Source organism: Stegostoma tigrinum, chromosome 7 (genome assembly GCF_030684315.1).
Source record: "Stegostoma tigrinum isolate sSteTig4 chromosome 7, sSteTig4.hap1, whole genome shotgun sequence".
NCBI classification, from domain to species: Eukaryota; Metazoa; Chordata; class Chondrichthyes; order Orectolobiformes; family Stegostomatidae; genus Stegostoma; species Stegostoma tigrinum.
Genome location: NC_081360.1, coordinates 78,870,721 through 78,888,605, shown reverse-complemented (window position 1 = coordinate 78,888,605; position 17,885 = coordinate 78,870,721). Strand labels below are relative to the sequence as shown.

General features: G+C 40.5%; 1 protein-coding gene across 2 annotated transcripts in view; it reads right to left on the bottom strand.

Annotated features, from left to right (window-relative positions):
• kynu (kynureninase) overlaps window positions 1-17,885 on the bottom strand; it is a 212,819-nt gene that overhangs the window by 21,020 nt on the left and 173,914 nt on the right. For both annotated transcript variants that reach the window (XM_048534680.1, XM_048534681.1), the window contains one exon: window positions 9,060-9,112. In XM_048534680.1, coding sequence (XP_048390637.1) covers window positions 9,060-9,112 — 53 coding nt within the window. The remainder of the gene's footprint in view (window positions 1-9,059; window positions 9,113-17,885) is intronic.

Sequence of the window (17,885 nt, the reverse complement as noted above, 5' to 3'; positions counted from 1 at the left end):
GCCTGGGTATGATGTATTGTTTTGTAGGTAGACAGCAGGAAAATGTCGATAAACGAGGATCACATTTGTAACAGGCACTGCCCAAATTATGTTCTAGAATTTAATTTTGGACAGTATGGAACAAGTTTTCTCATTTGGTGAAATGGTAAAAAGGGGAGACGGACTCAGGACCGAGACCAATAAGACCATAGGTTTTAGCAGCAAAAGGAGGCCATTTGGCCCATCACATTTGGTCCACCATTCAAATAGATTGTGACTGATCTGGTAATCCTTAACTCCTCTTTCCTGTCTGAATCCCATAAGCATTCATTCTACTTAGTGATTAAAATTTGCCTTTCTCAGCCTTGAATATAATTGACAACCCAGCCTCAACAGAATTCCACAGATTATAAGCAAAAACTCCCCAGTATATCTGTATTAAATGACTCATGAGTGATATTGGATAAAACAAGTTGCATCCACAGGGGGACGGGGTGTGGGCAAGAAAGACATGGAATTTGCTAGGCATGTGAAGTTGAAGCTAATAGGACTGTGTCAAATAAAACACATGAGCCAAGTATCCCGAATGCACCTGATCTATTTTTCAGGTTAAAACCTGCTCATGGCCAAAGATCCAGTCTGTTCCTTTCACATGTCTCAGTCTCACTGAGGCTAACTGGAAAAAGAGAGGTTGTTATATATGTACAAAGAGATGGGTGTAATTAAATGACAATGGATATTCTGCAACCAACTAATAAAAGAAAGAGGAAGAAAGAAAGATAGATTCGCACCTGAAGTCTGCATTAGTGGTAGAATATGATTTTTTTTCAACATGATTTTTTTGGGTTGATTCCTGTGACTGCATTCAATATAAAGATAAACCTCAAACCTAAATTATTGATGCTTGGTTTCTCTATCCAGGAACAATCCAAATCAACATTCCAAATGCCAAGTGTACCTCAAGCAAATAATTGTACATAAGAGGAGTCAGCAATAACAATGATAAGGCATTTCACAGGTTCATTAACAAAGCATAGTAATATCGATTAAGAAGATCCCTTGTGAATTTCAAAATGCTACACATTTATAGATCAGCACAACCCAACTTTCCTATCCAGCTTCCTAACATACCAAACAAAGAGAACAAGTTAAATGTCAATCACTTTCAAGATGGAAGTCAGAGCAGGTACCTGTCACCCCACCCACTTCAGATGAAGTTAAGTGGAGTGAATTGTGGGTGTGGGAGATGCTTTCAAGACCCACCGATACAAAACCCTGCAAAGGGAAACACTGTCACATACATCAAAGGACATAAACTGTGGAGTTGCTAATCTTTGCTGATCCTATTGTATTGGTTCCCTGTGTGCTGCCCACTGCTCTGCTCCAGACGTTCTGACCACTTTGTTCACATGGCACATTTGGATGCAGAGGGCAGGGAAAGAACAGCATTGTTTTAACATGAGGGGAAGTAGTGCCAGCTTTACTCACAGGGCTATGTATGCCTTGTTTGTCTGGCTCCCACACAGAGCAGCAGCCTCTCAACACCTATCCAGAGCACATGCTGTGTGGACTTGAACTAAGGGTCATTTTGACACAAGGAGACCCTACGGGTGTTGGACCTGGCTCTCCATGGCAGGCATCTGCCTATTCAAGATGATTGCATGCTTAAGGCAGCTGTGACCACATAGAGCAGCTGCATTGATGTAGCTTCAGGGAAATGAGGATCATTGCATCCCATTGCATTCTTGTCAGCTGCTTCTGTTCCTTTCTTTGCATGCTCAGAAAGACTATGAATGCTGACACCACAGGTCCTGTGCTGCTTGGAGCTGAGGATGTGCCTGGTCTCCGGCAGTTGCCTGGCTTCCAGCAGCCTGGGCTGTTTCTTCCTTGGCCAGCTGCGGCGATCCCACAATAAGATGCTCACCAGCTTGTGTTTCCAAAGGCTGAAGTTCCGATCAAAGTATCAGTACTTGAACTGGTGGTGGGTGCTTCTCCTGAGGCCTCTTGAACACACTTCATCAGAGGCCGAGAAGGGACCTTCTGGTGGAGCAGCCTATTTCTCTTTGAAGGCCATGGACACCCTACTGGTAGCCACAAGACATGAAAAAGAAAGAGAGAGAGAGATGATGTTGCAGCTACTGGTTCAAGTGGTGTACAATGAATAACCCTGCAATTGCAGGGTTACTGTGAAAGTTGCAGTGGAATGACAAATGGAACTTGCCTGATTGTCAGGATCTGGGTGTATCAGCATTGCTGCAGGAGCAATCCTGGGCTTCTGCTGTGCAGGTCCGGATTCTATCCTAATAAGGGGTGAAGAGTCTGATATCAGGCACCCCTAGATCTGCCTGGATACTTGCTGCTGTATTGTGGGCTATCGTCTCCTGGGTTGAGAGAAAGGGAGTGATTGAGAAAAATGGAAGTGCGTGGCACAGCTGTTAGTGCTGGTGCATGAGGTGGCTCAGCGTTCCAAGGGAATGAGGCAACAGTGCAGAGGCTGTGCAGGGTTAGTGGTGTGAGGGGCCTGGGAAAGTAAGCATGAGTGCAGTAAGATACTGAAGGCAATAAACAGAGTGGTTGAAATGAATCTTGGTGGGTGCAGTCACAGCAACAGACTGAGCGTGAGGTAGCAAAGTGTGGCACTTCGCTTGGTAGAGATGAGGAGGTCGTTAACTTTCTTGCAACATTGCAGGTGGTTCGTCTGCCCCCTGGAGATGGTACTGATATGGATGGTAACCTCAGATTCTGTTGCCAGGGACTGGTGTCATATCTTCCTCCGCTAGTCATTCAGGAAGGGGATACCTCTGCATCACCCGATCACAGCACCTCTTGGAACCTCTGGGAAAATCACAACCCCATCTTTCCTTCTTCTGACATTTTCACACAGCATATCCATCAACAAGGAGGGCAGCTGCAGAATATCACTGCTCATTAGGATACACAGTGGCCTCTTAAAGATGATGCGGGTACAAGGAATTGTGGTCTTTTAGTGGATATCTGCAATGTATTTTTCCAGGAACTGTGCATGGTAAGATGGAAAAAGAATACCACACAGAGTTGGGAAAAGAAGTTAATTGGGTGAGTTTGGCAAGGTACAGCAGAAAAACTTCATGGACTTCATGGTGAAAATCCTTCCAAAAATTTTTACGCAACTGACACTTAACTAAAAAAATCGCAAGATTCCATCTTGATTTAAGCACAAGATGACAATCTAAAAACAAGATAAGATTCGTACAGGCCATCTGCCCATTCGTTTTTCCTTTGCCACTTTGCTGAATTTTGAGATTAATCGTTTGACATTTGGACTGAGCTAGTCTGAACTTTCAAAACAATTCTAGAAATGCTTAGCAAGTTTGTTTGACAACATATATTACAAGACAAACAGAGTTAATGTTACAGAGCCATAACATTCCACTGGTGATTTATCTGAAATATTACACTTGTTGTTGTTTTCACATCTGACTCCAGATCTGTTTAGCATTTCCAGCATTTTCTGTTTTCCAAGGTTTTCCATATTTTAATTTGCAGATAATTAAAGCTTTATTTTGACAGCTTAGGTTAAACTACACAATTCTCTTCCTCATGGCATTGTGGGTCTACCTACATTGTACTGGCTGCAGCAGCTCAAGAAGACAGCTCACCACCACTTTCTCAAAGGCAACTAGGGATGAGCAATAAAAACTGGCCAGCCAGCAATGCCCATGTCCCACAAGTGAATAAAAAAATTGTTGAAGCAGAGAAAACTTCACATGACAAATGTGATTCCTTTCACTTACAAAAAACAGTACATTCCATCTCATTTTAGCTTTACAAAATTAACATCAAAAACTGATTGTAATAATTGCCAGCCGAAAGAAATAATTCTTCACTGTTGAATAATGCCTTAGTATGGCTATAGAATTAAGTATTTGAGATGTATTCAGGATGTCCTTCACTCAATTTTCACCAAGGTTTCTGTTGTATCCTTCGAGTTTGCAAAACAAACTCAGCTGCTGTATACCACTAAATAAAAACCTATCAGTGAGGAAAGCTTGCGCAATGAGTTGACGTTCCTTTAAATCCTTTAGAAAACACTTGACTATGAAAAAGTGTTGACGGTGAATACAAAGAAGTTTAAAAAAGAAATAAATGCCATTATCCCAGTCAAGGTCAAACTGAAACAAGGGAGCACGCTAGACAAGCATGTTCTTTTGTTCAATTACACCATGATGATTAGCATTGCAACATTATTTGCCCACCTTTGCTCATCTGTTTTACTTTCATTCGTGGGATGTTGCATCAGTGGCGAGGCCAACATTTATTGTCTGGTCTGAAAGGCACATGAAAGCTGGTGGTAAGCTGACTTTTTCAGTACAAGAAAATAGCCTACTTGATAATCCAGGCTCAACTATTTGCTGTAGGGCTTGATCATATACTGACCTGACAAAGAAAGCTAACTTCCTTCACTGAAGAGCGTTAAAGAATCACATTCTTCATAGGTCCCATTTAAACTTGCTTTTTAATTCTGGATTTATTTAATTTATTCATTGATTTTAAATTTCTGAGCTTGTGTGGAATTTGAACATAATTCTCTAGATCATTGGTTCAGTTTTTACAATTACTTGAGGAATAATGTAACCATAATGCAACTGTACTATCTTTGAGTCATAGAGTCATAGAGATGCACAGCATGGAAACAAACCCTTCAGTCCAACTTGTCCATGCTGAACAAGTATCCTAAATAAATCTAGTTTCATATACCAGCATTTGGCCCATGTCCCTTTGAATCCTTCTGATTTGTATACCAATCCAGATGCCTTTTAAATATTGTAATTGTACCAGTCTCCACCACCACACACCAACTCTCCTACCCTTGAGAAAAGACCTTGACTATTCACTCTAACCATACCCCTCATGATTTAAAAGAAACTTGTATAAGGTCACCCCTAAGCCTCCAACATTCCAGGGAAAATAGCCCCAGCCTATTCAGCCTCTCCCTACAGTTCAAACCCTCCAACCCTGGCAACAGCCTTGTAAATCTTTTCTGAACTCTCTCACGTTTAACAATGCCTTTCCTAAAGTATGGAGACCAGAACTGAACACAATATTCCAAAAGTGGCCTAACCATAGCCACAAGCCACAATAGCTACTCCATGATCTTGCAACTCCTGTACTCAATGCACTGGCCAATAAAGGCATGCATACCAAACTCCTTCTTCACTGCCTTGTCTCCCTGTGACTCCACTTTTAGGGAACAATGAACCTGCACTCCGAGGCCTCTGTACGGGAGCACACCTCGGCACCTGAACATTGAGTGCATAAATCCTGCCCTGATTTGCCCTACCTAAATGCAGCACCTCACATTTATGGAGATTAAACCCCATCTGCCAGTCCTCGGCCCATCGGCCCATCTGATCAAGGTCCCGTTGCAATCTAAAGTAACCTTCTTCTCTGTTCAGTATATCAATAATATTGCTGTCATCTGTAAACTTACTAACTGTATCTCCTACATTCATGTCCACATTTATAATATACATATATATATATATATATATATATATATTTACATAACTCTTGATGTCCTTCATCTGAAAACAGTCTATTGGTTTCACTCAAACTCATTTATCCAAGGTTCAGAATATTTTGATGTGGCCATATTGATGAGGTCCTGGTGTTTAGAGAAGGCGAAGGGTTCGAAAGAATAGAATTGGGAAGTTAGACAAAGTTTTTTTTCAAATTTCTTTAACTGTGATAAGAATAATGAATTAAATGCAGAAAAACAAAAATTGTCCTTTTTTATTTTCAATTCTCTCAAATAAATACATGTTGTGTGAAGTTTGTGATATACTTGGATATATTAAATGGGTAGTGCAAAAATATTTACATCAGCAAGTTTGCTGAGATTGAATAACCAACAGCAGGAGGGAGCATCAAATTGAATTCTCTACTGGGATATTCAAACATACAAGCACCTACTTTGCTAGAAAAGCAAATCAGTTCACAATTGTAGAAAGAAAGGAATTCCATTGTGGGTAACGTTTCCAAGACGATATTTCTGACTTCATGCTGTGGGATTTTAGAAAAAAATATTCAATGAAATTGCAAAAGCCCTGTCACATTTGAGTTTAAATGCTATGGGTTCAAATCTCACAACAAGGGTCTGAGCATAAAGAATTTGATTCCAATGCAGCACTGAAAAGGGTCTACACCCTCAGAGATGCTGGCCAGGATTCCACTGGACCTGGCAGAAAGTTACGGTGGAACCAGAATTAGGAAGCAATGATCCTTTGGTTTTGACTTCTATCCCTGGAGGGATATCACACCAGGCATCCAGTTAAATGGCTGGCAGCTGGGGTAGCCAACAAGCTATCAGCGTAAAGCAGTGAGTGAGGTAGATAGAGAAGCAAGTGCTAATTTGGATGTTTTAGAGGGCTACCGTCAACTGAGATCTGATTCAAAAGCCTTGCTTTTGTAACATTTATCCTTTGAGCAGCTTGTGAACAATAATACCTTCATTAACCTCAGAAGAAACCCTGGCCCTTTTTATAAATGACTTAGATGAGGAAGTGGGAGGGTTGGTTAGTAAATTTGCTGGTAAGACAAAAGTTGGTGGAGTTGTGGACAGCATGGAGGGCTGTTGTAGATTGCAATGGGACATTGATAAATGCAGAGCTGGGCAAAGAAGTGACAGATGGAATTCAACCCAGAAAAGTGTTAAGTGATTCATTTTGGAAGGTCAAATTTGAATGCAGAATACAGGGTTAATGCCAAGATTCTCGGCAGTGTGGAGGAACAGAGGGATCTCGGGGTCCCCATCCATAGATCCTTCAAAGTTGCAACACAAGTTGATAAGGTTGTAAGGAAGGCATATGGTGTGTTGGCTTTCATTGGCAGGGGAACTGAGTTTGAGATCCATGAGGTTATGCTGCAGCTCTACAAAACTTTGGTTACACCACACTTGGAAAATTGTGTTCAGTTCTGGTCATCTCATTATAGGAAAGATGTGGAAGCCTTAGAGAGGGTGCAGAGGAAATTTACCAGGATGCTGCCTGGACTGGAAGGCAGGCCTTATGAGGAAAGGTTGATGGAGCTAGGGCTTTTATCATTGGAGCAAAGAAGGATGAGAAGTCATTCGATAGAGGTTGACAAGATGATGACAGGCATAGATAGGTTCGATAGTCAGAGACTTTTTTCCCACAGCCGAAATGACTATTATGAAGGGACATAGTTTTAAGATGATTGGAGGAGGGAATTGGGGAGATATCAGAAGTAGGTTCTTTGCACAGAGAGTGGTGGGTGTGTGGAATGTGCTGCCGGCAGTGATAGTGGAGGCAGATACTATAGAGACCTTTAAATGAGTCTTGGATAGGCACATGGAGGAGAGTGAAATGTAGGGTTTACAGGGTAGATTGATCTTAGTAGGATAATCGTCCAGCACAACATCATGGGCTGAAGGGCCTGTACTGTGCTGTACTGTTCTATGTTCTATGGCTCGAGGTATGGCACAAGGAAGGTGGCTCCATGGCCTAGTATTTAAGACATGGGAGTGACCAATATGACCTCTCAAACCTGGTTGATCATCCACTTCTCCAACAGCTCCCCATATCCCTCGATTCCCTGAGAGATCAAATATCCATGCATCTCAGGCTTAAATATGTTCAATGATAGAGTATTGACAGCTCTCTGGGGTGGAGATTTCCAATGATTCACAATGGAGTATGTAAAAAAGTATCTCCTTATCTCAGTTTTAAATGATCAGGTGCTTATTCTGAGACTGGGCCCAAGTCAAGCAAAATCAGTCTGGTTTTTGCTGGTCATCTATTCGGGGTTGTGTCACAAATTTAGTCTGGGAGATGGCATTCATATGGAGTTGTTCTGCAAACTCAGTGATCATGCCCACTCATTCAAGGCGTGGTTGCTCATTTATAATCTGGGGGTCAGCCCAGGCATTGACAGATATGACATCATCTGAGATGGTAACTGCTATATTTCAATTTCAAAATAGTAACTGTTTATCTCCACAGATGCAGCTTATTCGACAAAGCGTTTCTTGCATTTTTCTTTATTTCAGATTTCCAGCCTCCATTCTCTTTGGCTTCTGCATTAGAGTTCACTTATTGGTTTCTTGAAAACAGTAAGAGCCTGAAAAATAGCCCGACTGAGTTTGGCTATTGAAACATAGGAGTTACAGAATATGGCCATTCATTTTTTTTATTATTTCATTCACAGGGTGTCAAAATTCTCGAGCTCCCTTCCTCACTGCACTTGTGTACTCCTATCCCCATGCACTATAATGATGCAAGAAAATGGCTCATCACCATCCTTTCAATTGCAACTTGAAATGGGTAATTAATGCAGGCACAGACAGCAATGATAACATTCCATGAATAAATAATTTTAAAGGTGGCGTGGCTTCTACAATGATTTATACTGTTGCTTTCTGCAAGGATTCCTTGTGTTTACTGAGTTCCACAAGATCTCCATTTCAAAGACAGACTTGTAATTCTGAGGTATGTGGCTCCTTGTCTGATCTTGTCAAAATTCAGATTCTTACTCAGCTTGAAAGATTTGGGCTTGTTGTTTTTTTCAAAAAACAAGGTACCTTTGCTTTTGGGAATGTTATCACCTCCAATTATATCTCTAAATCACATAATATCCAGTCAAGAGCATACATTGCCATTCAATCATCGTGACTGGGTCAATATTCCAGACTTCCATTACTACTCAAACTGCAGGCACTCTATCATCAGAATGACTGCAGCATTTCAGACCAACTAACAATGGGCAATAACACAGCCTTGCCTGGTCTCACCATCTCCTTGTCCAAAAGAAAACAAAGTGTTTACGAAGCCAGTCATTATAGAATATTGGTAATAATGGAGAAAATGTAATTTGAAAGGTAAAATGTAAGTTGAACACAAGCAGTCACATGCTCTTCATAACAATGGAATCTGGCCATATGCAAAATAAGTAACTTCTCTCAGAATGTGAGACAAATAAAGATGCATCTTTCTGACAGTACTCTCCCATTTCTGGTACTGTCATTATCTACATTATTTATTAATCATATTTGAGAAGATAAAGATCCGTGTACTGGTACTTACGATTGGTCATCTCAAATCTTGTTTTGATGTTATGACTCCACCAACCAACTAATCTGAAAGTTAATCAAATATTGTTTAGGAATATATTAAGAATGGTGGTTAATATTTAATCAACTTCATCAGGTATTTCTGTGTAATAACATGTTTCTAATTGTATGATTTTGTTATGTGTATGTTGGCCACTGTTTTCCACATAGGAACTGGAGGAGGCAGTCAGTTGAGCCTGCCCAACCATTCAATGCAATCATGACTTATCAAATACTTTGAAGCTGTTTGTCCACCCCATCCTTATGTTCCATTTTATGCCACTGGTGATCAGAAATCTATCATTGTCTACTTTAAACATTTTTTGCAAAAACAGCTACATTTCAAAAGTGCTGCATTTTTTTGTTATGACCAAGCGAGGAGGGGTGAGATCATTTTTAACTTTTCCCACTCATCATTGAGATGGAGCAGAGATTTTGCACTTCAAAAAGTGTTAGATTGCCAAATCAGAATGCATTTTCAACTGTGTTCCTTTGTATAAACTAGGTCAGCCAGATATTATTCAGTTAAATGTGCAAGGGCCTTTTTTTTATTCCTAAAATCCATCCAGGTTAAAATATGAAAAATGTATAAAATCTTTCTACTTCCCACCAATGTGAATAACACACACACACACACACACACACACACACACACACACACCTGGGTGACATCATCAGTGCAGCCTCCGATGAAGCGCTGTTGTGTTTTCCTGCCTGTTATTTAAACTCTGGTGTCTGTTGAGCTGGATTACCTCACTTCCGGTTTTCCTTCGCAGTGGAGTGTATATGGGATTGAGTTCTCTGCGTTTGTTGATGGCTTTCTTCTTTGAGTACCAGGTTTCTAGGAATTCCTGTGCTTGTCTCTGGTTTGCTTGTCCCAGGATCTGAGTGTTGTCCCAATCAAATTGGTGGTTTTCCAATTCTTCTGGTACTCCACAAAGAAAGCTATCCACAAGCACAGAGAGCTCGACTGTGAAGGAAAACTGGAAGTGAGGTAATCCAGCTCAACGGACACCAGAGTTTAAATAACAGGCAGGAAAACACAATGGCGCTTCATTGGAGGCTGCACTGGTGCCGTTACCCAGCAGGGTAATGAAACGTCTGCGGAACAACAAACCAGCTCGGGGAACCAACCAACCACAACATCCCCAACCTGAACTATTAATCTACTCTAAAACCTTAGACACATATGGTCCCTGAACATACAGAAAGGAAGTACAACTTTATAGTCTATTGGTGGTAAAGCAGGTGCCTATGTTGTCCTGAATGTTCAAATCAAGCAGTCATACATTAAACAGCAGTTTAACTCATCCTAAATGTTCAAAGCATTTTCCAATAAGCCAGCACTACTGCTAGGTTGAGTTTAATGAGTGCATGTGTAATACCAGAGCATTGTTTTTAAACTCAAATCCAGCCATTCATGAAACAAATCATCTTCAACTATTATAGAGAATCCAGGCAACATGCATAGCTGTTCATTCTTGATAAGATTGATAAAAGAAAAAGTGAAAATTATATTTTAAACTGTGCCCTGCCATTTTGTGAAACATCCAAACTATAGGCACCATAAACAATAGGTGAAGATAGAGACCAGAGAGAGTGAAAAACAATTAGACAGATAAAGGACGAGCTAGATCTCAGTCTGGGAGAGTGAATAGCTGATAATGGGGGCTATTAGCAGCTGGCAATGGTTTGTGTATGGTAACAGCCCATGTGATGACAAGGCCTGCGGTATTATTGTTGGGGAAAGGCATGGGAGAAGGTGCCCAAGCTCGAAAATTTTTGAACTTGATGTTGAGTCCAGAAAAATGCCGGGATCCCAAGTGGAAAATAAAGAGCTGTTCATTCAGCTTGCACTGAACTTTACTGTAGCACGGCAGCAAGCCTGAGGCAGAGGTGTTGGCCAAGGAACACAGTGATATGTTGAAAAGGCATTCAAATGAAAGCAAACCTAGGTCTTCTGCAAAGTGGTCACCCAGTCTATGCTTCATTCCCCCAATGTAGAGAAGGCTACATTGTTAGTGGCAAATACATTAGACTAGGTTGAATAATGCGCAGGCAAATTGTTGCTTCACCAGGAAGGTGTGATTCTAACTTTTCTAAAGCCCAGCAGGTATAAGTCGAGCATGTCTGGACATTCCTCACCATACAAGCCACTCATTTCAGAGACTAGTCACAGAAACATAGAAGATAGAAGCAGGAGGATACCGTTCGGCTCTTCGAGCCTGCTTTGCCATTTATTATGATCATAGATGATTGTCCAACTCAATAGCCTAACCCTGCTTTCTCCCCATAGCATTTGATCCCATTCACCCCAAGTGTTATTTCTGGCCACCTCTTGAATACATTCAATGTTTTGGCATCAACTACCTCCTGTGGTAATAAATTCCACAAGTTCAACACTTGAGGCGAAGAAGTGTCAGTTCATCTCTATCCTAAATGGTCCGTCACGAACCTTCAGATTGTGACCTGCATTAGTCTAGAAAACCTTCCCTGCTTCTATAATGTGTTTACATTGTTCCTCAAGGAAACTTCTGGATTGTACTTCAGAGGGATCTCAACAATACCTTGCATAACTCAAGTACAACGCAAGTTTCCTGACGAAGGGTCTAGGCCTGAAACATCTGCTTTCTTGCTCCTAAGATGCTGCTTGGCCTGCTGTGTTCATCCAGCTCCACAACTTGTTATCTCAAGTATAACCTTGCTACTTACTCACAACAAAGGTTAATATTCATTAGTTTTGTTAATTACTTGCTGTATGTGTATTCAAACCTTTTGGCAACGGGCTTAATGAAGACCAGAAGACTATGCCAGGAATGACACCAACCATGCCTAAAAATGAGGTGTCGAACTGGTGAATCTACAAAACAGGACTTCTTGCATAGCAAACAGCATAAACAGCAAGTGGTAATCCTCAACCATTGGATCAGATGTAAGCTCTGCAGTTCAGCCATTTCACATTGTGAATGTTAATGGATAATTAAACAACTTAGTGGAGGATAAAATATCACAAGTATCTACGCTTCCAATGACGAAAGGCCCAGCACATCAGTGCCAAAAATGATGTTGAAGAATTTGCAACAGTATTCAGCCAGAAGTACCAAATAGATGTGCCATCTCAGTCTTCTCCAGAGAAACACCAGCATCACAGATAGCTGTCTTCAGCAATTCAATTCACTCTACTTGACATCAAGTAACAGTTAGAGACATTGGGACAAAGGCTGAGGGCCCCAACGTATCCTGGCAATAGTAATGAAGTCTTTTACTTCAAAATATGCCACACCCCTAGGCAAGCTGTTCCAGTACAGCCAGAACACCTAAACATTGCTCACATTTGATCTGAACACAAAATCCAGGACAAATCCAACCCAGGCAATTACCATCCCATCAGTCCACTCAACCATTCATAAAGTGATGGAAGATGACATCAAGACTGCCATAAAGAAACACTTGCTTTGTAATAACCTGCTCACTGATGCCCAGTTTGGGTTCTGTCAGGGCTGCTCACCTCTTGATCTCATTACAGCCTAAGTAAGGACTAGTTAACTCACTTGGCTGGTTTGCAATGCAGAGTGACACCAACAACGTGCATTCAGTTCCTGCACTGTTTGAGGTCATCCTGACAGAATTTACTTCTCAATCTCTCCCTTCATCTGAGGCTTGGTGACCCTCAGGTTAAGTCATCACCAGTTGTTTGTCTCTAATGAGGGAGCAGTCCTGTGGTCTAGTAAGACACTGTCAAATTTACTTTAAAAACTTGGTTCAAACTTGAACAAAAGAGCTGAAATCCAGAACTGAAGTGAATAACCTTGACATTAAGGTTACGTTTGACTGAGTGTGATATTGAGATATAGGAAAAATGAAATCAATGGGGATCAGAAGATAACTCTTCACTGATTTTGGTCATATCTGGAACATAGGAAGATGGTTGTGATTGTTGGACGTCAGTCATCTCAGCTGCAGGATATCTCTGCAGGAGTTCCTCAGGGCAGTGTCCTAGGCCCAACCATCTTCAGCTGCTTTGTCAATGACTTTGCCTACATAATAAGATCAGCTGTATGGACAATTGTTGGTGATTGCGAGATGTCCAGTACCATTTCTGACTCCTCAGATCCTGAAGCAGTCCATGCCCAAATGCAGCAACCCGTGTTGGGCTGAAATACGGATAAATAACATCAACATCACACAAATGCTAGACAATGACCATCTCCAATGAGATCGAATCTAACCATTACTCCATTACAGTCAATGGCCTTACCATAACTAAATCTTCTGCTATCAACATTCCGAGGGATACCATCAACTCGTACTGGACCAACCATAAAAATGTGATGTCTTCAAGAGCAAGTCAGAGGCTAGGACTCCTGCAGAAAATAAGCTACCTTCCTACTCCCCAAAGTCTATCCACCATCTACAAGGCACAAGTCAGGAACGTGATGGAATATTGCCCACTCCCTTGGATTACTGCAGTGCCAGCAAAACTCAAGAGAATTGACACCATCCAGAAAAAAAAACAGCCCACTTGAGCTCCACATCCACAAATTTCCACACCCTCCACCATCGATGCTTGGGAGCAGCAAACTGTAACATCTACAAGAAGCATTGCAGAAATTCACCAAGGCACCTTCCAAATCCCTGACTACTTCCATCTAGAAGGACAAGGGAAACAAATACATGGAAACACAATGACCTACAAGATCTGATCTCCACCCAAGCTTCTCACCAAACAGTCTTGGAGATATATAACTGGCAGTTCCTTCAGTCATTAGGCCAAAATCCTGGAACTTCCTCTCTACAACATTGTAAGTCTATTTACAGTACTTTGAGCAGTAGATGATGAAGGCAGCTTACCACCACCTTCTCAACAATAGCCATGGGTGTGCAATAAATACTGATCCAGCCAGTGAAGCCCACATCCCATGAATGATGTCAAAAATGCACTTGATCACACAGATCGCTCTGCATTTCTGAACTTGGCAACCACTTATTTTCAATAATATTTTTCTTTGTTATATTTCACAAAAAATACTCATTCACAGGAATTCATTCATTTACTGCCCATCCCCCATTGTCCAAAGGGCACTTAGGAGTCACTGCTGTAGATCTAAATGGCATGTAAACCAAATCAGGTAAGAATAACAGAGTCCCTTCGCTAAGGGACATTACTGAATTGAATTCTTTTTTCTGACAATTGACAATGGCTTCACAGTCATCATTACACTCTTAATACCAGTTTCTTTTATTACTGAATTCAAATTCCACTATCTGCCATGGCAGGATTTAAACCCAGGTCCCCACTACATTTCCCAAGTATCTGGATTTATAGTCTAGCAATAATACCATTATACCATTCTACATTCTTCCTACCAAAATGGACATATAAATACTTTTGCTCATTCTATTCCATCTATCACATCTTTAACCATTCCTTTAACATAAATATATGTTCGTCTGTAGCGTCATTATGGCCTCTTCACGACATACCCATCTCTGTGTCATCAGCAAATTTATCAACCATTGTTTCAAACTTTTAGGAGCTGTCAAAGTGAATGCACCGTTCTAAACAAAAGCTTAAACTGCTTTAAACCACTTAAACTCCTTAATTCCTTGAGGTTCAGTCTGTGGCACAAGCACAGCGGAGTCAAATCAATATCTCTGATTGACCCAGGTAGATGAACCAGCCATAAGTACAGAGACAGATCAGCTGAATGACCAAAAAAATTGAATCACACATGCAAATCTGTATCCTAACTATCCTGGCCAGCCAGTCAAGATGTCAGTGTAAATGGAACAAATTTTTGCAACACCAAACATTGTAATTTTCCAGCACAAAAAGTTGTGGCTTTCTGGTTTCCATGATCCCTGTTTTTGTACATTCGTTGGTCATTAACATTCTCATTCCAGGTATACCTGGATCTTGTAACAATAATAATGATGAGGCTACAAGTACTAACTATTTTTGCGGCGTATATCAGATAAGAATTCATCATCTTTGGACATCTGCACTAAAACATGGAATCAGGAAGCTTCTATCCAAATTTTCCTGCTCCTCCACAGGGTTTGCTATACTGCTACCTTACCAACTGATGCGGCATTAACCAGAAAAATGTGAGACAGTGTGGGTGTAGACACAGGTGAACCTTTGCAGCTTGACTATTCAAATGATTTTTTTTAATGATGGGAAGAACCTTAAGTATGAACGAGCATTCTTTGCTGCACTGAAGCTGACTTTTACAAGTGTGGAATCTCATATTTTCAGATTTTATTTATTAATGATGTTAAAAGAAAATTTCTGACATTTTCATTCCATCACTTATAACTCGATCTTGATCCCATGTTTCTCTCTGTGTCTTTTTGTTTTACTTTTGACATGGTATTTTGTATTGATTAATTAGTTTAACTTATACTTCCTGATTTAGATCTAATGTATATCATTAAAGATTGTTCAATTTGATCTGCTGAAGGGAAACCTTTTTGCTGTCCCTACGCATCAATTTCTCAGAACCCCCAGGGAGGATTCACACGAAAATTGATCTTTTATTTTCTAAGTCCCTGTGGTAATTCTGTGAAACATAATACACAATGAGTGCCATTCACTTTTCACTGGCCACAAAATCAAGATGATTATCTGTAATAATGTTGACAGGCATACATGTGATACTCAACCTGAATGAACAGTTGTATTTTAATCAGCAGCTGCTGTGGTTCATAGCTATTTCACACAATCTTCAAATATCTAACAGTAATTATTGGATTGTAAGATTCAAATTGGTTTATGAAGGTTTTTTTTGTAAGCTGACACAGATGTTCAATTGTACAAACACAGCTGCAATCAGTTCTATTTGCAAATTCCAAATTTCTGTTAAAAAGATCTAAAAGCTAACAGTCTCGGATATGTTTATGTAACATGTACCTCCAGGCTGCCAACTGCAGAGCATATGGTCAAATAAAGGATAATGTCTCGGTTCAGTTTATCAAAACAGTACAATAAAACAAATTTCAAAATCTCGTTTTGAATCCACCTCTCTACTATACATTGACAAGACAAATACTTGTAGATGAATACTTGCATCAACTTCATTGAACCCAAAATTACAATTCTATCCCGCAACATGGTTGTGATAGCAAAACCAAAACAAAACAAAAACATAATTATTTTTATTACATATTATAGGCTGGCACGGTGGCTCAGTCGTTAGCACTGCTGCCCCACTGCCTCACAGCACCAGGGACCCAGGTTCAATTCCACCCTCAGGCAACTGCCTGTGTGCAGTTTGCACATTCTCCCCGTGTCTGTGTGGGTTTTCTCTGGTACTCTAGTTTCCTCCCACAGTCCAAAGATGTACAGATTAGGTGGATTGGCTAAGCTAAATTGACTGCAGTGTTCAGGGATGTGTAGATTAGGTGGGTTATAGGGGTATGGTCGAGGTGGGATGCTCCAAGGGTCAGTGTGGATTTGTTGGGCCAAAGGGCCTGTTTCCACACTGTAGGGGTTCTATGATTATTATAATTATCTTGAAGGAGGCTTTCCTGCATCAAATATTCATTTGTTACAAGTAAATGGTTGGAAATGAAGCATTTTCCTGACATGTTTAAGCTGATGGAAGAAGGATTTAGTATTGTGTGTCAAATATTGCAGGCTTTGCTGCTGCACTTTGTAGTTTCCAGTCTGGTAGTTCACATAATATACATACTACTGAGTCAGCTTCTTTTTCACATAATCACAGAATTGTAATCTTGTTGTCTTGATACAGATGTCTACAATTTTTTTTAAAGAAACACCGACCACCTACAGGGTCACAATATCATACACTTACACTAATGGTCTGGATTCTGTGCTTGCTGATGTTACTGTACATGACATGCACATAATGGCATGGCTGAACATACTATACTTGACATCATGACACAGGAAGAGTGACTGAAGTTGTGACAGATGCCTTCAATCTGAAAATCACAAATGATGTAACTATCTTAAATATACTCGCCTGTTTAGTCTATGAGAACCCTTTCTCATTTGGCTAAACTCCAGTGAATATAGTTCCAACCGATCCAGTCTCTCGTCATAAGTCAGTCCTGTTTTCCCAGGAATCAGTCTGGTAAACCCTCAATGCCAGAACATTCTTCCTCAGATAAGGAAACCAAAACTGCACGCAATGCTCCAGGAATAAATACATACAATCTGATAGCCTTTATGGAGACATGGCTTCAGGATGACAAGGATTGGGTCCTGACATTGAGGAGTATAAGGCATTCAAGAAAAAAAAACAGAAGCTAAGTAAATATGGAGTAGGAGCACTGTTAATCCAAGAAGACATTTATGCAGTTTGTTAGAGATGACCTTGATTCAGGAGATCACGGTTTAAAATCATTTTTGTCACAGTTAAGGAATAGTAGGAGAAAGAAACCTCTCTTGTGAATGGTCTACAGCTCGGCTAACTTAATAATATAGGACAGAGTAGACAAGAAGAAATACTGCATGCTTGTGAGAAAGGAGCAACAGTAAGCAAAGGTGACTTTAATCTACATGTAAACTGGAAAAATCAGATTGGCAGTAGTAGGAGAGATGAAGAGTTCATTGAAAGCTTTTGAGATCATTTCTTAGAGCATCATGTTTTGGAACTGACCAGACAGTGGGTTGTACTGGACTTGGTGTTGTGTATTGTGACAGGATTAATTAATGGCCTCAGAATTTAGTAGCACTTCAGTGATGACAAACACAATATGATTGAATTTTAAATTTAATTTGAAACAAAGACTGGGGCTCAGACCAGTATTTCAAACCTAAATAAGAGCAACG